The sequence below is a fragment of the Montipora foliosa genome, chromosome 6, assembly GCF_036669935.1.
Source record: "Montipora foliosa isolate CH-2021 chromosome 6, ASM3666993v2, whole genome shotgun sequence".
NCBI classification, from domain to species: Eukaryota; Metazoa; Cnidaria; class Anthozoa; order Scleractinia; family Acroporidae; genus Montipora; species Montipora foliosa.
This window is the reverse complement of record NC_090874.1, coordinates 48,968,708-48,990,162: the sequence shown is the minus strand read 5'-3', so window position 1 is coordinate 48,990,162 and position 21,455 is coordinate 48,968,708. Positions and strand designations below refer to the sequence as shown.

Genomic DNA, 21,455 nt, shown 5'->3' with positions numbered 1-21,455 from the left:
TCAGAATCTTGCTTAATACTTGAGAGTTGGCAGCTGATCAATTCACAGCCATTTAAGAAACCAAAACTACTGTTGAGATGCTTTGTCTCTGGATGAAGCTCATTGTTGAAGTCATTAACAAGGCCCTGCTAGGGAGGGGGGGGGGGGAGGGATCCTGTTTCGGTTGGTGGAATTTTCAAGGGTGTCATGTCGGTGTTTTGTCGATGATTCACGTTGCTGTCAGAAATTAATGGAGACAGTTTTTCAGTGAGTGATTAACCTATTGACTCCCAGGGGTTCCCCATTGACGAGTAAAATCGTCTGGCGTTAGACAGAGTAAAATACTAAGTCTGGCAGGTTTCGGCTGGTTTGGATGTTGATGGGTTAAAGGTAATTTAAAGGAAGGATGACGCTTGTTGTGGTCTCAGTTTATGTGCTGGTGGCTACTTTTTGTTGCTTGCTGGAATTTACCCTGGAACGGCCTCGTTGATGGGTATGCACCAGTAACGCAAAAATGTGTAAACATTGAAAACAAACCTTTGTGGCTAAATAATGGCATCCTTAAAATTCTATAAAGTAATGTTACTATTTGAATAAGCAGTATATTCTAGGACTTGCCCCTCTGATGGCTAAAAAAGGGTAAGAAATAGAGTTGCTCATTTGATTGAGTGATCTAAAGCCTGAATGTTCAAAGGAGAAATTGAGTCCAACAATTTGAGTCCAACAAGCACAACTCTCACCTACGGTGTACTTGTAAAAGGCTAAAAATGTTGTACCCCTGTTGAAAAAGTGAAACAAAGTACCACATTCACCTGCATACTTTGTCGTAAAGAGATGCTGGAGTATGCTAACCACAATTTTACAATTGCTTCTGAATCAGTTATTGTTGGGGACCTGCTACCAGATGACGTTATTGATTTATCCAAGCTTAAATTGTTTGTGCATAGTTGCAAGCCTTCTGACACTATGTTTACTGTGCCAGACCACGTTAATGGAGCTTATGAAATAAACTTCCAAACCATGCTACCACTGGCTTAGATGGTCTCAGCACCCCCATGCTTAAAGGGGCTAGGTCACGCAATTTTAGGAAATTTCAGCACTGATCGAATGGTCATAGAATTAACTAAAATAACAAAATAACTGTTCAAAACTATGGAAGAACTCTCACAAAACACAGGGAAGCCAAGAAGGGACATGGTTGACAAAACTGGAGAGGATTGAAATGGATTGAATTTAAGTAAATTTGAAAAACGTCAGCACACCTTTTTTCAAATTTATATCAGTCTATATCAAAATGTCATTTACACAGCTGGAAAATCATTCTCAGTTGTTATGTGGCCGTGATTTTGCAAATGAAAGACTCTTGCTCTGCCAATTTGATGTTAAGAGCTCATAATTAACAAAATTAAACAAAATTACCTAAAATAGCATGACCTAGCCCCTTTAAGTCAAAGCTCCTGCTGTTTCTGGGCTACTCATCAAAGTCCTACATGTACATTCCAACCTTTCCACAAGCATCTGTCCTTAAACTTGCTCGAGAAACACCAGTATATAACCGTGGCCGTTTTTCTGCAAATCCTGCTTGACAGTTGGTGCGGTTTCTCTGTTCAAACCATCAAGGAACAAATACTTTCCAGATAAAATGGCATGCGCAGAAAAAGCCTGAATTCTTCTTTTTTTCTCGGCGGCCATAATTTCATCAGCTGTTAACCGATTTACAAGAAGTATGATTTGCAATTCTGTAACCAGTCAGAGTGAGGCTCTAAAACTGATTGTCTTAAACTGATGGCCTCAACGGGCAGATGAGGTGCAACAGGCGCAATCAACAGTACAATAAACTTTATTTAAACTTGAATATTTGAGATGCCAAAAGATGCTATGAAAATAGATATGAGGAAAATGGAGCTACTCAGCTATCATTTTGTTAGAAGTGTGTTCAGATTGTTCAGCTATTCCGTAAACAGTGTTGAATTTCTCTGTCCCCGAATGTGGCAGCCCTAAAGTTCTATTCGGTTCTTTTTGGATTTGCAACTTGTTGCTTCCGAATATATTCCAAAGGACAAGTTTGCCACAACTATACAATCGTCAATCGTTAGGCTATTAGTCTCTCCCCCATGGGACCGAATTCTTCATTTCAAACGTTTTCGATTTGGTAGAAGAAGACAGGGTTCGTACGCGTCTTGAAAACCCTTGAAAACCCTTGAATTTTGAGAGTACATTTTCAAGGCCTTGAAAGTCCTTGAAAATCTCTGCTCTTCATTCCTGGTGCTTGAAAGTCCTAGAAATTTTTTCTGACCCACATAACTTCAGTAAAAATAATCAGCCACTCAAGTCATGTCATTGCAAATGCGACGAGCTGTGGGGTCGAGAATGGTTACCAGTGCCTTTGCATTATTTTCACGCATCTTCGTTACGGAAAATGAGCAAGAATTGTACTGTCAGACTATTTCCATGGGTAAATTCTTCGACGTAAATAAAAAAGAGGTCCTTCAAAATTTGGCTCTTGAAAGTCCTTGAAAAGTCCTTGTATTTTTGGTCTGAAAAAGTGTACGAACCCTGAGAAGAACGATGCATTTTCTTCTAGAATGTTCGGACCTGTATTAATAGTTCACTATTGCCAAATCCCGTAGGAAGTACAACTGCAATGTCTTCTTTTACTCAAACCATTCTTCGTATGAATTCTCTCCGCTTTTCCTTTAAAGGTGTTTGTAAAAAAATCTGAAGTGGAAGCAACAGTAGCTGTAAACAGAGCCTAAACATCACTCGTGTTCAAATCCTTCTCGGCGGCCATAATTTCATCAGCTGTTAAACCGATTTACAAGAAGTATGATTTGCAATTCTGTAACCAATTGGAGCGAGGCACTAAGAGCTCTATTGTATTTCCGCCAATCAGAGTGAAGTCCAGATTCTGGACTACGGGCAGACGACTCCCTAAGAAATTGTATCAGGTGTACCTTTTTGCACCATGTCTAAGGAAAGGTATGCCTGATCACAGGTTAGGCTGTGACTGGCTTAAGAACAACAAAACTGCGTGTATACATACTCCTAGTTTTAGGGTGTATTCATTTGTTTGGATTCCAAAAAGAGAATAATTATTAATTATATCTTCCATGATTTTGGAAGTACTGGAGTATGGTTTTTTTTCTACTCAGTGATGATGTCAATTATGCTTCCATTAATGTTTTTTGGCATCAAGTAGTATATCAGTGATGTCATCTTCAGTGGCTGATGGGAGAAGGTGTTTGTCCTGCATGCTGAGTATTTTGACAATATGAAAATGAAACAGCTATAATTTATAAAGAATGTGTTTTGATTTAACTGATTTGTTACAAACACTCTGGACAGCATATATACCAGTGTTTTTTTTAGTGGGTCAGGCTTTTGCCCTCAACATGCTCTACCACAATGGTTAGATCAATATTTGCTACCATAATAGGTAATTCATTTAAGTTAGTTTTTGCCTCTAAGGGCGATTGCTTTGAATTGTTTGCCTCAATGTGCCATTGTCTTAAACTGATTGCCTCAACGGGCAAATGATTTTGTTCACGATCAGTGTCCTCTATGGCATAATTATAAATCAGGGACAGCGTCTCTGTATCTGGAATACTTTGATTTTCAAGTGCATTCAAGAACATCCTGTCTCCTTCAATGAAAATTTGGCCGACTGTAGCTGTATCCCAATGCCACATTGGACATGTCTGTGCACACAACAGTGCTGAAAAACTCATAAAAGAACATTGTCTTCCCCTGGAAATATCACTAAATCCTTCGTGACCTTGACGAATACTTCCAGCAATTGATAAAATTGCGTTTGACATGACAACCCAGATAAGATCGACTTGATCTCGACAGAAGCGAACACCTCACACCGAGTTCGAAGAGCAGCAACATGACACCAACATGTGGGCAATCATATGAGCTGAGCACACACAAAACCGCAACTACTGCCGGTGATCCGACATATGCATACTGCATATTCTCAAAATCATCCGCAGCGAAAAGAATTTGGCTGGAAATCGAGTTCTTTGTGGCAGTCATAAAGCACCCAGGTCCCACATGGTCTGTCGAAATTACTGTTGCTCCTCACAAAGGCTCGCAGCAATGAGTGAAAAAGCTAGTAAACCAAATCAAAAACAGTAATTTTATTGAGCTTTAAACTTACTTTCCACATTAGGTAACAATAAAGGAAAATTCTGTGTGTACATGGAAAGCTGTTGTACAAAAATAAAAGAACAAAGTTTAGGTTCAATAATAACAAATAAAATAATAGTAATAGTTTCTTATATTGCCATTTCCCTAATTCTGTTGTTGTTTTGTTGAAAGCAAAGGGAAGGCAGAATGTTCCCCTGAAACTCAATTCTGCTGTTATGTCTTAATTACCGGTAATTGTACAATTTGAATGTAGCTTACTATGGACATAAAATGTGTGCATAATACAGCTTATTTTAAAAGGGGCTAGGTCACGCAATTTTAGGCAATTTCAGCATTAATCAAATGGTCATAGAATTAACTGAAATAACAAAATAACGAGTCAAAACTATAGAAGAATTCAAACAAAACACAGGAAAGCTAAGAAGGGACAAGGATGGACAAAACTGGGGAGGATTGAAATGGATTGCATTTGGGTAAATTTGAAAAAGGTTGGGCCACCTTTTTTCAAATTTATATCAGTTTATATCACAATGTCATTTAAACAGCTGGAAAATCATTCTCAGTTGTTACGAGGCCGTGATTTTGCAAATGAAAGACTCTTGCTCTGCCAATTTGACGGTTTAGAGCTCATAACTAACAAAATTAAACAAAATTACTTAAAACAGCGTGACCTAGCCCCTTTAAAGTACTGAAATGAATTTAACTGATCTGCTTCTGTGTTTACAATAATAATAATAAAGACTGTTTTGTTTCTCTTCAGTCAGTGCATCTCCGGTGACAGAAGACAAGTGTTCTTGGGGTCCATCGTACTGGTGTGAGAACTTTGAACAAGCTGTAGAGTGCAAAGCACTGGAACATTGTCGTGAAAATGTGTGGGCTGTAAAAGATGAGGTAATTTTATTTGTGACTAACAAGGTGGACTTGGCCTTATGTGCTTATTTATTGGAGGGTGTAAACAGCAAATTGCACACAAGATAAAAGAGTAAAACAATACTGATTACTGATACTATTTAACTTTTGACCTTGACACCTTTGATACTTTCATCCCCTACACCAGCCACCATTGAGGAGTAAAATCACCTGGTATTAATAATAATAATAATAATAATAATAATAATAATAATAATCATTATTATTATTATTATTATTATTATTATTATTATTATTATTATTATTATTATTATTATTGAGCCAAAAAGGAGTGGTTTTTGAGGAAAGGGGAAAACCGGAGTACCTGGGGAAAAAACCTCTCAGAGCAGAGTAAAGAACCAGCCAACTCAACCCTCATATGGGGTCGAATCTGAGAATCGATTCTGGGCCACATTGGTGGAAGGCAAGTGCTCTCACCACTGAGCCATCTCTGCTCCCCACAGACAGACAGGAAAATGGTCAAAAAAGTCAAGGTAGCTCATGTGTACAGTGTAGGATTGGTTAAATGCTGTTCACAATAAAATTTATTGCTTTCTAATTTGGATTGCAGCTGGTTATTGCAGAAACGATTGTTAATCTTACAAGAATAACAGGAAGTTCAGGGGGGCTGACAACTTGCCTCTTTTACCAAACCTCATAATACATGTAACTGTACTCGTATGTTAACCAATGATTTATTTGATTCATTCAGGTTGCTTGTGAGATATGTGAAGAAATCGTTCCTAAAATCAAAGATTTTTTGTCAAATACTACAACCCAGGTAATATTGACCTATAGAATATGTACATGGTATGTTGTGTAAGTTTTGACCAGAGTTCTTCTGAATGCCTTCCTTTGAGGACCTTTTTATTCTTGGTCTGTATCTTAGTTCCATGGAAACAAGGTAGCTTTCCAAGAAAATTTAGTTAATGCTTGTTTACAGTAATGTTTGAGTTTAAATGCTTCATTTGACCTGAAGGAATGGCATCTACTGGTTTCCCTTTCCTGGATATTTGTATACTCATTACATGTATGTATTGAACCTCCGTAGGAAGAAGTGATCACGTTGCTAGAGCAAGCATGCAGTGCAATTGGGGAATTTGCTACCATGGTAAGACTGGGGCTTATTATGGAAAAAGCCTTTTTTCTTCTTTTGGGGATTGAGGTCTTTGCATTTAGTTTCAAGTTTTGTTTATAGTTTCAAGAACAGTCTCAAGAACCACTGATCAGTCATAGGGGCATCATGAGCCACAATTTAGTTGAAACATTCGCTGTTTAAATGAAGGGGGCTTATTGGATTAAGGCATCTGAAAGTCCAAAATACCAGTAGGGCATCCTAAATCAGCAGTGTATTTACATTTGTTTGATTAGTGAGTCTATAATGATTATATGGAAGGCCAACAGTGAAAAAAATGTTGAAAAACAAAACACCGGTAACAACATTTTTTTTGTTTGACATTTCAAAGGAAATGCATGGGAATTGTTCATGAGACAAGCCAAATTCTCAACTTGAAACATGGAAAGGTTAAATTTGAAAGCAGGACGTTTTCTTTCTAGTGATTTTCGAACACTGATAATTGATGAAATAGTTAGAAATGAAATAGTTAAATATGTTTCCTTGTAGCAAACGGGATAGAAGAGGAAACCCTTCCAACTTGACTCCTGGTGACTTGCTTTTGATCGAAACTTTGAAGAGAGAAAGGCCAATTTCATTTATAACAGAAATTCACATCTTTGAGCGGCACTGTACATACTGTGCCTGGTGCATCGGATACTATTCGATTTCTTCGTTTTTTTGGTGAAGCGGGAAAGGCGGCAAATATGGAAACTGGAAGACCAGCGCTTAAAGTTGAAGACACAGTTGTGATGGATAACTGCCCTACTCACCATTTTGCTGGTGGGGAAGCATTACAGAAATGGCTTAACCCTTTGACGTCCAAACCGGCCGATTTTACTCGTCAATGGGGAACCCCTTGGTTGTCAATGGGTTAATTGCAATCTTTCGTAGATATCAATAAGTTCTAAATATTTTGTTTAATGAGTGAATGAAATTTGCTGACGGAGCCAATGTTTGCATCAACACTCAAAATATTAACTATGGCATACTACAATATACAATCGAAAGTAGGCTTACCAGTAAATACGAAATATCAATAATCTATTTCTTGTTTCTGGTTTAAAGTTCAACAAGGGCATTAGCTGCTTCTTTTTTCGGATCTCTTTGCGGTTCATTCTCAACCAACAACAATCCCATCCGTGTCCAAGTACATACATGCCTACTGGTAATTTATTGTCATTTGCATGAGAGAAAGGCACAAAATCAGTTTCCATAAAATCTTTGTTGTTAAGTTTGTCCTGCAGGTGCACTGCCAGTCTAAAATTGTTTTCTTCAACTTCTGACAAAAATCCAGAGGAAGCTGGAACTGACCGGTGGGGTATGCTTGGAGCGGTTGAACTACTACGTTTATAAAAACGAGTTGTGAATTCTTCATCTAAGATTCTCTTCTTTGGGTTCCCTAAATTCTCCCTAAGGTATGGTCGCTCAAATGTGCCTTCTATCTCTTGTTCTTTCACTGCTTCTTGCAATAAATGTGGTACCCTTCCCCTGGGAAGCAGTTTCCTGTTGCACTTCTTTTGTAGTATGGCTAAAAGTTTGTTGAGAAGAACCCAGTTTTTCACTCCATTGACAATTTTCAAACAAAGCACCTGGGCACAACAGAGTATCTGCCAGAGTGCTAAAGGACAGTCTACCGGCCACTCTACCTGTCATTACTAATTCGTTTTACCTCCCTATCGGGAACAGTCCTAGCTGACTGCCAAAACTCAATGAATATGCGATTGTCACCGTGGTTTAGAATTATCCATTTCTGTTCGCCCGCATTTTGATTTCCTTTATACTCAACTTTGATTTGGTACTATGCCAATCATTAGCGGTAGATAGAAAGTGTCGCCGATTATCTCACGTAAAAACAGCTCAGATCATGTCACTCAACCCGTGGAAATTCAAAACTTGACTCCTCAAGCTGGACATAATGGTTGACAAAATGAAATCCTTTGACTACAAAAATCCGAAAATAACATCTTACCTCGAATATTAAGGAACTTGATCATTTCTCCATTGCAAGAAATGGGAATGTGCAATTTCCTTGTGAAATACGCCGTTCTCATGTTTTTCCTTGCGTTCGTAATTTGCATCAACATTCGTCCAAAAGGAAAATGAGTGCGTCCCAGGACTCAATGACGCACTCTGGGTACATCTCTGCAATTTACAATGCAAACACTTTAGTAGTTCTCCCATCTTTTTTACTGTGATTTTCATAATTCTGCGGAATCTCACCTTCAAGTGCTAAGAACCAAACTCAATCATCAAATTTCCAAACATAGCCAGGAAGATCAACTCCGCCATTGAACTTTTTGTTTAGTTCATAGCTCGAATACCATTAAGTCATCCTTTTAAAGGTTTTTCAGTAAAAAGATTTGTGCATATTCCATCGCTTTCGATCAATTGATTTTGTTTGGTTGATGGAGGCCAAAACGCAGGTGGCTGTTGGGGCTTGAAGATGAGATGCTGCAGAATTATGAAAATCACATCACCTCCAAAAATAGGTATAAAATAATGTTCTGTGCATTAAAATAGTTATTTTAAGGAACCAGTCCCTTTCAAACTTGCAGAACATGGAAAAATTATTATTATTATTATTATTATTATTATTATTATTATTTTTATTATTGAGTTTCCTGTTTTTCTTTACAGTGCAAAGCTCTTGTGGATAAGTATGAACCTTTGATCATGACCAACCTTGAGAAAATAATGGTAAGTATTATTTTTCAGTTGGCAGTTTAGTTGCTACTCTGAGCACAAGTTGAAATTACACAATTTTGTTACACAATTTCAAGGTAATGTATATTAAATATATCTTCACCGAAACAGGAATACGCCGATCACACGTGTAGTGCTTAATGCTGCCCACACTTTTTCTGTTGCTGCATCCTCTCAATTTGCTTGTATAGGAAAAGATTTGAAAATTTTAACTTGCCCGTTCGCTTATTTTGACCATGGCTGATTAAGGTAATTCCCTTGAAATTGTTCTACTATCAAACCTTTTTGGAAACTTGGCATAATTGACATTCATGATATGAACATTAAAAAAATGCAATAAAAAAATGGGGTCACCGTGCTTGTTTACGCGTCAGCAGGCTCTTAAAATGGGGTATTTTTACTGTTTTCGCATCAAAAATTCGAATCACCTTCATACAGAATTAAGTCTTGGTTACTTCAGAGACACAAAATTTTATTTTGAAAATAAAGCTTCTTTTATTTACATAAGCAGTATTGCTTCATTTACGCCGTCTTTGATTCTCTGGTTGTGGGAATATTGCACTTTTTGGGACAGTTCCGTGGTTAGCTTGAAGTCCTCGCCTTGGGTAAAATACAGCCAGTACGGAACTGTTTTCCAAAAAAAATTCATGTTCTACTATCAAACTTTTTTTCTTCTTCAAATATGTTCTTTATTAGACTGTTTTTAGCAAATACCTGAAAAAAAAATCGGGGGTCACCGTGCTCGTTTGAGCAAAAAGGCGCATTTATTTCGCTATCAGGTTTAGTTTGAGCAAAATCCCTTACGTTTTGTATGGGCACGTGCTCATGAGCGCGCGCTCATGACGCGAAAATCATGTGCAGTAGGGATGCGCAATGCAATACTAAGGAATTACCTTAAGTTAAGCAAATATTTTGCTTTTTAAAGGATGATCCCCAGCAAGTATGCACTGCATTGGGACTGTGCACATCCAAAGCAAAAGAAACAGTTGCTGCCAAGCTCATCTTCAAGCCACTGCCTTTAAGACCACATTCTGTGGCTTCAAAACCAGCCATTTTCAAGTCCAAGCCTTACAGAGCTTCTCCTCAATGTATTTTGTGTGAATATGTCATGGGTGAACTCAAAACTATCCTCAAGGAAAATGCAACACAGGTGAGAATAAGATTAAGCAGAAGAACATCAGTTACTTGTCCTGTGGCCTTGAAAGCAAAAAATAATAATAATTACAAAAACAAACATAAAATGCTTTTCATCAATAATTGGTCAGTATAAAATGCATACTGTAAGAAATGACCCAAAGCCTTAATGAATGCTAACCTTAGGGCCTGGTCACACTAGCAGATTTCTAAATTGCCTTGCAAAAAATATGGTGAAATGCAAAGCTTGGATGACTGCAACCGACGCATGAGAACCTTACAAATTTTTGCCAAACTCTACCAAACTTCATGGGTGCCAGTGTCTTTCCTTTTCTCCTATAGTGATTGTTCACAGCAAACAACAACACTGTTGATTGGAATTTGATGTTCAGAAGTTGCATTTCTCTGAAACGGGTAATAAGTAAAGCAAATACTGCCCATATTATGAAGACATCAAGCTTTCAGCTTTCTTGGGAGTGGATTTTTATCCACTGGTGTTTGTCCATTCGCTGTGCATGCTATTTTCTAGGGGAAGGGGGGTGACTAGAAGCTGAAATTTTACTTCTTTTTTTTTTTACACAGCAAGAAATTGAGGATGCTCTAGAGGAGGTGTGCAGTATCCTGCCAGAGACAGTGCGAAATGATGTACGGTATCCTAATAAAAATAAATAATTTTTACACGCATGTATGTGATTTTTTTTAAAGTGTGCTCCTTGTGTTTTGAAGTATCTGTTCTGGAATGATGATTATTGGATTCCTTAGAATTTTTGAAGGATCTTATTATTCCTTAATTCAGATTTCATTTGTTAAACAAACAGCAATAATCATATTTATTTATTATTATTATTATTATTATTATTATTATTATTATTATTTAATTATTATTATTATTATTATTATCCTTATTCATCCTTTGATTTTAGCTTTCTTATAAAGCCTGAATGGTATTTTAATGAATGTGAAATTATGTAGGGGAGGTTTGATGGGCTGAGGAAAATGACTTGAACAAAATCCTTAAGAAATTTTGGCAACAAGGGAAGGAATCTATTTCTCTGTTTTTTCAAGACTACTTTAGATCAAAACTACCTTGTTCTCAGACTGTACATTAGATCATTACTTAAGCAATAGAGGACGTTTTCAGTGTTTCCATAGCCTCATCTAAACACGAGGGAAGTGGAGAGAATTCAAGACAGTCATGCAAACCCGGGACGCAGTGGGGCTGGACAGTCTGCAAGCCAGCAAGTCATGCGAGCCATGCAAATTTTGAATTTAAGTCTAAGCACCCATTTCAAATAGTGCTGATAAACTGTTATTAAGTCTAAGCACCCATTTTAAAATGGTTAGCTTTCAAGAACAGTGTGATTTGCATGTTGACTCGCCATCTAGGCTTGCATGACTCAGATTTATCCCTGGAATAACTGTTATATCTGGTATAATTTATCCCTCCTTCTAGGAACCGGCCCCGGTTAGTAATCCTTTGCCTCCTAAAATTGCTAGTTACAGATTTACGTACTCTGTTTAACACCAGAACTGATGATTTTACTGGTCATTGGGGAACTCCTTTGTGCAGAGAGAGTTAACTTATTTTAAACAATTCTCAGGACTCCATTCAGACTGGATTCCCCTTATTGTAACTATTGATTTAAAGATAGATATAAGTTGAACTTGTGTACAAGTTGACCCCCCATTTTCAAGGCCTAAAAACTGATTTTTCTTCCTTTCTGACTAAAAAGCTGAAATTCAGATCAATAGGATGTTTCCTCAAAGTTACTGTCATGTTTGCAGTGGTTATCAGCTCTTGCAACATGCAATGACACAAGTATTTCAGTTTACTTGAGGAAGTTTGTTAAATGTGACCCTCTTTGGGAAAACCAGGCTTAATGAAAATTGCGTTGAGCCGTTTTTCAGCGCAACGCATTTGGAAACGTTGAAATGCATTCAAAAACATTCTCAATGCATTCTGAAACGTTTGCAATGTTCCCCAACGGAAATAGAAAACGTTCCATACCATTGAAAAATCATTTCAAAACATTCAGAAAATGTTTACAAACGTTGATAAGCATCATTTTTTTTTCACTGCATTAGGATAAATCCAGTGTCAATGATGACTGATTGTCACGAGTAGAATTCGGCCGTGTCCTTCTACAACTTAGTAGAATTACATGTCGTAGAGCGCTTGTTAAAAAATTAAAATTACAGAGAAAAATGAAGGGTTTGTGTTCGACGTTCACCTCTGCGTACCAATAGAAAGACAAGGGTGGAAAGCTCAATTTCGGATCGCTCCAGCACCAAGCCGATTTTCACTAACAAATTCCCATCGTACAGGTTTCAAATCACGTACCAATCAAGCTGAAACTCACAAACAAATTCCCATCGTACAGGTTTCAAATCACGCACCAAGCAAGCTGAAACCCAGAGGTTTCCTTTCATGCCATTATATCTGAAATGCGTCCAAAACTCAAAGCGCTGGACCTCAAATAAAATTTTAAAAATCCAGCATTCGGGAACTCCAAGGGGTCGAAATTGGGCTTAAGCCTGAAATTTTCAGGCTTTCTTTTCGCTTTTGCCAATGTAAAAGAAGCACTCACAACTTCAACCTCAAAATGTTTCATTCTACAGTTTAAAGACATGTTTTTTTCATGATGCAGTCATTGAAAGACTCAATACTTTTAATTTTAAAGAATCATGAATAATTCTTGATTCAAGGATGCCATCAAGGACAAGATAGGGTCAAGATTAGTGTGGTACTGTACTAATGCCCCTTTTATTTTTGATAGTGTAATGAATTTGTGCAACAATATGAACCCGCCATCGTCCAGATCCTTATTGCGGAACTCGATCCATCAATTGTCTGCACAACTCTGGGACTTTGTGCGTCGAAAGAACATCGCAAAGGTTTGAAGATAAACAGGATACGTACACAATAGTTGTGAAGGGCTCTGTGCTTAAGTGTCTGGCATTAAGTGCACCAGAACTTTGTCATAACATCACTCTTAACAGTATCTTCTGGTCTAAATTACAATGTTCTGCTGAAGCAATACCGTGTGGCATGTAATTTTTGTGGGACTTTTATTTTGTGGATTGGCGATTTTTGAGGTTTGCAGGAACTAATTTTTGCAGTTTTCTTTTCAAGCAGCCCGACTATTTTCAACTTTTATTACTTTTTCTGGTGAAAACCCCTTTACCACCGAGAACGAGTGGGAAAATGGTGTCCCTTGGGATGACCCATTCGAACAAGTTTAACGTGACCTTTTGATTGACTGCTTTGAGTTTGTTTCTTGTGCCTCAGAGACTGGAAAAGTATTGACTTAACCTTTTATCGTTTCATTCTGCTTGTAGCAAAATGCAAATATCAAAATAAATAATCTTTTTTACCCTACTGTATGATACGTAGTAACACAAGTGGATTAAAAGCAATTTTTAATTATATAAATGGGAGTAAATTTTTACGGTTTTTAATTTGCTGGTGTTTCTTTCTACTGGAATTTATTCTTACGGATCAAGTACCATCAGCAAACTCCACAAGAATTAAACCGCGCTGAAATAGAAGTGCTACACGGTAGACCAATAGCTCAGTCTTGAACAAAGGCATCATCTCAAGGCTCTGGGGAATGAATGTAAGGACTTGTATGCGTTTATTCCCCAGAGCCTCAGGATGATGTCTTTTATTTTAGGGCTGAATTTTAATATATCGAAATCAGGCTATTTGCTTTAAATTAAGCACTGTTGCACCAACCAAGAACTTGTTCTGTAACCATGGTGACCATTAACAATTCTCTGTTCCTTGGGTCAAGAAAGTTACCGTATTTACCTGCACATAACTCAATCCCATGTATAAGTCGACCCCCCATTTTTGATTGCAAAAAGGCAATTCCTTAATTTCTTTGTTAAATGTTCATGGGATACTAATCTTGTATTCTTCGATTTCTGGAACTGTGGATACACAAAAAAATCAGGGCCTCAATCGCTTAATAGTTTTGTGGTTCAGCAAACCGAACATGTAAACCTCAACCTGTTTTGTTGCTCAAAGATAAATGGCTTTAGAGGATAAGTACAACATCACAGAAGCAGGAGTCAATCTTTGAAAATGACTTCAAAAACAATGCAAAACGTGCAAGGTTTAATTGGTCCTTGATTTATAATATCTCACATAACAAACAAAACAAAGAACTCATAAACCAAACACTACGAAGTTTGCAAATCATTTAAATCAGCCAGGTTTGTATAAAGAATAAAAAACAATCATTACCAACCAGCATTTGCAGGCAAAGCAAGTGACGATGCTTGCACGCAAACAAAGGCAAACGTGAGGTGTTGTGCCAGGTTACTAAGCAGTTGAATGACCGTGTTTTATTTGAAGAAACATAAATTTCTTTTTGAGCTTTCCGCCTTTGGTAAACAAAAATTTCCATTGTCTATTTCATATTTTGTGCTAGTGAGTATCTTCAGCATTTAGATTTGGACAAATCATTTCTCATTTCAACTGGAATTGTTTACATTCATTTTGAAGTCTTTTGTCATTCATTTTGAAGTTTTTAGTCCACTGCATTCGTTATGACCAAGACAACATTAGTATGTTAATTGTGAATCAATTATTTAGCTAGAACTTGGCGTTTTTGGAAGATTTCGGACGATTTTTGGAGCTTATTTTGAGGCTGTAAAAGGTCGCCTTATACACGGGTAAATACGGTAGGTGACTCTCTAAGGTAGAAAATAAGAAAATGTGATGAATCCTTAGAATGCTGTGGACCACCTCTTTTAAACCCCTTAATTAACTCCTAAAATAAACCTAATTTTAAAGGGGACATAATTTTATTGATAGTTTTCTTAGTAGAATAATGTTGAGTAAAATCGTCTGGCATTAGACTGAGTACAATCTATGAAGTCTCTCTCTTGGGAGTCAATGCGTTAAGCCTCTATCCTCCACTAGTGTATATTCCCCTTTCTAGTTTAATTTGCCTTGTTGCATTAACATGTAACATGGGGCAAGGAAACCTCACAAATTGCACTTTTTCAAGCAGAGAATTTCAGAAATAAGCAAGGCAATCCAAGCCCTTGGCTTGTCTAAGGCAGTATTATTGTCCAGTTTAGTTAGTTAACCATACACGTACCTGCAATATGTTTTAATTACTTTGCAGCCCTTGAAAAGCAAGTGACTTTGAAAGTTGGAAGTAATGAAACATGTCAAATCTGCGTTTTGGTTATGACATACTTGAAGAATTTGCTTGCTGACAATGCCACTGAGGTAAAAAGACAGCCATCTCTGTTGTCAATGCAGTCTTCTTTCTTGCACGTCATTGAACTGGCAATTTTGTTTATGCAGTTGAACTTCCCGTAAGCGACCACCCAAAATGTCAATCCTAGGTGGTTGCTTATGGGAGGACCATATTGAGTCAAAACATTGCCTCATTAGCATAATATAGTAACTGCAAAGAGTTATGCCATGTGTCAATGTCCATCTAAACCAGTGCAATAATGATGAGTAGTCACAAAAATATTTATTCCCACGTGAATATATTTTTTTACGGAGACAACAAGTCATCAATACCTTGGCTGAAATAAAAAAAATCAAAAATTTTGGATAAGACTTGGACTGAAAGGGAATGTGCTGACCATGCCAAATACTGTACTTCGATTTTCATACTGTTGTTCCATTTAACTGTTGACTGTTCTTTAGAGATCAGTCAACCAGAAAATCAGTTCTAATTTCTTACAATTATAAGAAATTTAATGTTGTCTGTTTTAAGGCTGACAGAATACAGCATACCGGTATGTGCATTTTTTTGGGAAATTTTGATTTTTTTTATTCATGTAAGAAGTCAATTTCCAGAAAAAACCTGGTACTTCCCATTGAGAAATCTCCCTCTACCCAAGAATCATCGATAATGTTACAACGCCTTATTATCCAGTTTCAAACTATTAGCTCTAAAAGTGGTCACGGCCGCTTACGAGAGCTGGTCGCTTACAAGAGGTTCCAAATATAGTGATTTTACTTGGAAACTTTTGGTATTTTGGAAAAGTGGGCTCTGATGAGAGGTGGTCGCAACCGGAGGTTTGACTGTATGAGGTTAACAACTAGTGGCTGCAATCAGTTGTTGTCAGTGGTTTTGTTATACAGCTATTTCGAGAAAGTTTGTCAAGAATAAAGTGCACGCGACAATCCCGAAAGGTAATGTGGGATATGATCAATACACTGTTGCTAACGACTGTGGCTGTCGAACCTACTTTTGTTACTTTCCTTCAGCACTCGCAAACATATATCAGTGGCCTCCCGTACGACTCTTTTAAATTTCTTTGAAAAACAGTGCACTTAAAATCACCCACAATACCTTTCAGGATTGTCGCGTGCACATTTTCCAACAACGTTTCTCAAAATAGCTGTATACAACTTCTACAAATTATTTATCAGTTCAGCAGGAAGTAGGAGCATTTTGTGTGGAGTGTTTAGAGTTCCTGCCACCCCCCCCCCCCCCTTTGTACTTTCCACTGTTTATCAGTATCTCTGCTGCGTGGGGGCTGGTGGCTGGGTTGTCAAGTTTTGCCAGCCATCCATGGGTACAGTCTCCATCTTGGAGCTGACTGCCAATAGCGGAAGCTCCAGGATGGGCACCCAATCTCCACTTAGCGATGCAGTTGTTAACATGACAGTCAATTGCACTGTTCTAATGAGAGATCTGTGCAAGAAAAAAAATTCATTTGCGCCCTTTACACAGTGTGCTTGGTGAGAAAAAGAGACCTGTTTTGCTTAATTTGTGCACACCATTCTGAATGGTGCATCCTGATTGGAACTGAGTTGATTTCAAGAATGGAATTAGTTTGTCTCAGGCTGCAACTAACGAAAAGAACTTGGTTGCTGTTCCTAGTTTTATCCATTCATCTTGATCCGGTCCGGCTGTCTAGCGGGCTGAGAGTTATGTGAATTATGATTAAGTTCCTGGCAGAAAATTTTATGTCATATGGCAAATATGAACAGCCTTGTCTGGATAATTAGGGACTTAACACACTCTGGGAGGGCAATGTCAACGAAAATGTCACCTCAAAATATAACTTTGCACTGTCGTCAGTTTTTTTGTGATTATTGCATCTCATTGGTGTTGTACAATATGGGTGAAGTGTTCTAAAAATGAATTGGTACGAGCGGTTTCAGAGTAATAACAGAGAATGACAGGTTGACCTTTGTGTGCTCACATTGTCGTCAAAACCTCAAATTTGGTGATTTCCTGTCGTTGTGATGAAGAGTACCGCAAACATTAAATTTTTGTGCTAAACTGCATGCAGCACGTGCAGCACGATTATTTTTCCTCTTTTACTATCGATCTCAGACGTCGGTGGATCAGGGCTTTTTTTTTAGCCCACTTCACGGACTGTTGATTTCAGTCTTCAGTTGAAAAATTCTGATCACGTGATAACATTTTTTGTGGCCTCGTTCTTCCCACGACTGAGAAAAGAAAAAAACCTGAAAAAAATTTCCACCTTCTCAATTCCTCGGACAAGGCTTTTCCTGGGTTACCCGTAATAGCTTTAGCCGGTTTTACTCGCCGTCAACATCGTTTCGCGTTTGGCTCTTTGGGGAGAGCAACAGAAAATAGTGTCACAAGAACCGCAGAGCCGCAAAAAATGTTATCACGTGATCAGAATTTTTTAACCACAGACTGAAATCAATGGTTCGTGAAGTGGGCTGGAAAAAAACGCTTGTCCACGGAGGTCTGAGATCGATAGTAACCAATGATATTTTTTTGTGACATGGTCATTGCAGTTGTTATCGTCGTTTCGTAAAATCCCTATTATTAGTGAGTGGATACCCTAAATTTTTTCTGAAATGTTCTTCTGTTTTGCAAGGAAAGTTAGTATAGCATAAGAACTTAACTGTCAACAACTTTGTTTTAAGTTGGACTTAATGGTTATCATTCCTAATGTATTTCAGGATATTCACGGTTTTCAAGTTTTACGGGAATGTCTTCTTGGTTTCATCCTATTTGCACTGAATGCAATTAATTACATTATGTGGATTACTCTTGGGTGATGATTGCACATTGTAGGACTTGCTCTGATTGTGAATGTGGTGTTTCTTTTAACAGCAAGAGATTTTGGCTCTTCTGGAACAAATTTGTAATTACCTGCCTTCCCAGATTGCCTCTGAGGTAATTAAAGTGAATAATGATTAATTTTTGGGTTATGCATTGTTACAATATTTTCTTGTGGTTGCACAATCAATTATTAATATTATTACAAATCGAAACACTGTTTTCATAAACTGCACTGAACCTTTTTTTACTTTTCATATTTTTGATTGTGTTGTGAAATTGTTGCCACGTTCTATAACTAATATGTAATAAACAGGGCTTTAACGAAGGAGATTACCCTTCCATACGTAGTGGACCTAAAATGTGTCACAAAGGTCATTGGGATATTAAAATGAAAATGTCAATTATTAAATTTTGATTATCAGTTAACTTGTGATGTGGTAGTAGCGTCAACTGCTACACTATGAAAACCTTGAATCTGGAGCCCCTGCTCAGACTGCCACATTGTGGCTGGCTTGTTTGGCTCAGTTGCTAGAGCATTGGAATGGAATCACAGAGATCATGGGTTCGAATCCTGTTGAAACTACTTGAAATTTTCAGGTGTCTACAACAGACGTTTGCTTAAATTGTCCAGTTAAGTGTGAGGATTCCGCCATACCTTTGGTGGAGTCACCCTGTTGTGTTCCCTGATCATGCTGCTTTACAGGGGTGTTAAGCATTTATTTTGTTTAAAATAATTATTGCAGTACATACTATAGCTAACACATTTCTTTTTTCCATGTCATAGTGCAATGCTCTTATCTCTGAATATGGCCAAGCTGTTCTGGATCTGATTGCAACCTCTGACCCTAAAACCTTGTGTGAGGTAGTTATTTTTGTTTTTATTTGCTACCAAGTTGTTAGGTGACCAAGTCTTCTGATATGGTATTTTGTGCAGCGCAGTTTCAAGGATGTGCAGTACAACTGAATGCATCTTAGGACATGAGAAAACCTGTGTGGTGCTGAAATTGGGCATGATGAAAGGCTAATCCTTTATTGTTCATCACTGTTGATTTGCCCGCACTTCAACAATGGCAAAACCAAGGTTGATAATACTTGTGTACACACTTCATATGTTTTTTTTTTTTACATTGAATTTCAAAGTAGGCCGCTTTAGAGGTATTTAAATCATTAACACAATTCACTTATTTACATTCCTTTACATATCAGGCTTAAGTTAAGGCGAATCTAAGGAGGTCATCCCCAAGGTGAATTAGTTACATCACAAAAAATTGATGAAATAAATGTACGTTAAACTACCACATATGCATGTATATGAAGTGCAACTAGAGATTGATTGCTTCTAACCTAATCATGTACCTTTTACCTTTGACCTTTCACGTAGGAAGTCGGTCTCTGCTCAGCCCTGAAGAAAAAGGGTAATTATTTGTGCAGCTTTGGTCCATCCTTCTGGTGTGCTAATAAGCAAAATGCTGCCATGTGCAATGTAAGTATACCGCCCTTTAGGGAAAACACAAAGCAACAGGCCAGTTCCGAGTTCGATTGGGACTCGAACCTACGACATCCATCCGGTCGGATGATGCTAAAACAATTAAGCCACAAGAACTGCTGGGGAGGAGAGGCAAAGTCGTTTCTTTTGGTTCTTCATCGACAATAGACCTAACCAGCTAACTCAGTGTTGTGCCCAATTCAAATCTCCCGGGACTAAGATTCTTTGTGTATTGTATTTGCATGATAATGTAGCATTCATATTTAAATGATATGGAAATACCTGGAACAAAATGTTTTATTCCCAAAGGGTTTGAATTGGGTACAACATTGAGTCAACCGATTAGGTGCATTTGAGGTGCATTCATGATCAGTGGGACACATTGTCAAAAACGTCTTTAGTTCTTGCAGCTCATTGGTTGGAGCATCCAAAGGGCGTTCATAGGTTCGAATCCTTCGTAGAACTTTGATTTCTTTCAACTGTCCTTTCACCCCTTGCTAGGCTACTTCAAGCTTGTATATTTTGAAGATGTGGCTTAGTTAAGGCTGATTCTCACTAGCGTCGGAGTCGTAAGAGCGTTTATGATCTAGTGAAAGCCATAAATCGGAGTCGGAAGAATCAGAACGGTTCCAATTTCTTCCGATTCCGCTTACGACTCCGTCGCTTACGATAGCGGGCATGGGTGAGAAAGTTGTGGAGGCTGTAAGACCTTTCCCCGTATTATGCGATAAGTCTTGCTATTTTTTTAAAAATAAGAACATGAAAAAGAATACTTGGCAGGAGGTGGCCAAACAATTTGGGTTTAAATCAGGTATGTGATTAAAGAAACCATTAGTATATACGGGACTGATTTGAGAAAGGTTTTTTTTTCTGCACCTGCGACGCCTCCAAAGTGGCGGAGCGGGGACAGAAAAAAAAAACCTCAAATCACTACCGTATATACTACTTAACCAATAAGTCTTGCAAAATAAGGAGAAGAAGGAGCCAAAGAAGAAAATTCTGCTCTACATCCACGATGTTTTTATTTTTTCTGCTTTGTTGCCAAAATTTCCACCTTGGCCGGGCCCACTTCTCTGCATTGTGATTGGCTTGTTCTTCCGCTTCTGCTTCCGACTCCGACAATCTAATTTTCACAGGATCGTAAGCGATGGAATCGTAAACGGAATCGGAAGGCAGTTTCCACTTGGTCATACGCGCTTACGATGCCGATTCCGTCGCTCGTGAAAACCAGCCTTTAGTTTAATATCCTATGGTGGCAATAATTGTGTCGATTTTTTCCACAGGCTGTGAAACACTGTGCGGACCATGTATGGCATTAGCCACCACATCACATTGGAAAATGCCAGCCTCGAGTCAGCGTTTTGATAACAATTTTTTAATATTAATTTAGATTTGAACATAAATACCAAAGGATACCTTTTTTGCTGCGGGTACGTTAAAAAGTTTTGTTAGCTGCTTACGTCCGTTTCAGTTGTCTTAACGAAATTTCCAGATTTTGCTAGATGTCTCGGTTTTGGTTAAGAACGCTTCGATGTTGCACGTGTTGTCAAAACCCTTTGAATACTGGACGTTCGCTCACTAAAGCTTTTGAAATTCTTGTTTTTTTTCATAAAATTTGTTCGTTTTGTTTTCACATTTGATGGTATCTCTGGAATTTAGAATTATGCAAAAGCACCGTTTTTGGTTTGGATTTTAATCAATAAAGAACCATAAAAAGATCAGAAAATGCGTTTTCTGTCATCTCTTTGCTTCTTACACCGGAAGTTGGGTTTTTCTGGCGCTGTTCTCATTGGGCGACACGCAGACATTCTTTTGACTCTTCAAGCCATCTTTCGAGGAGGAGAGATTGTGTGACGAGTAGGGAAGTGAGCTGTTTTCCCATTTAAATTGTCTTCACACAACCACATTTAGATTGCCAAGAATCTTTTCTCCATTAGAGATGACTAGA

General features: G+C 37.9%; 1 protein-coding gene across 1 annotated transcript in view; it reads left to right on the top strand.

Moving 5' to 3' along the window:
• LOC138007583 (prosaposin-like) overlaps positions 1-21,233 on the top strand; it is a 23,094-nt gene extending 1,861 nt beyond the window's left edge. Inside the window, exons 2-13 of the mRNA XM_068854582.1 lie at positions 4,892-5,022; positions 5,753-5,821; positions 6,092-6,151; positions 8,795-8,854; positions 9,786-10,010; positions 10,577-10,639; positions 12,772-12,889; positions 15,133-15,239; positions 18,073-18,135; positions 18,806-18,883; positions 19,403-19,504; positions 20,791-21,233. Of these exons, the coding sequence (XP_068710683.1) occupies positions 4,892-5,022; positions 5,753-5,821; positions 6,092-6,151; positions 8,795-8,854; positions 9,786-10,010; positions 10,577-10,639; positions 12,772-12,889; positions 15,133-15,239; positions 18,073-18,135; positions 18,806-18,883; positions 19,403-19,504; positions 20,791-20,826 (1,112 nt within the window). The 3' untranslated portion in view covers positions 20,827-21,233. The remainder of the gene's footprint in view (positions 1-4,891; positions 5,023-5,752; positions 5,822-6,091; positions 6,152-8,794; positions 8,855-9,785; positions 10,011-10,576; positions 10,640-12,771; positions 12,890-15,132; positions 15,240-18,072; positions 18,136-18,805; positions 18,884-19,402; positions 19,505-20,790) is intronic.
• Positions 21,234-21,455: the final 222 nt, after the last annotated feature.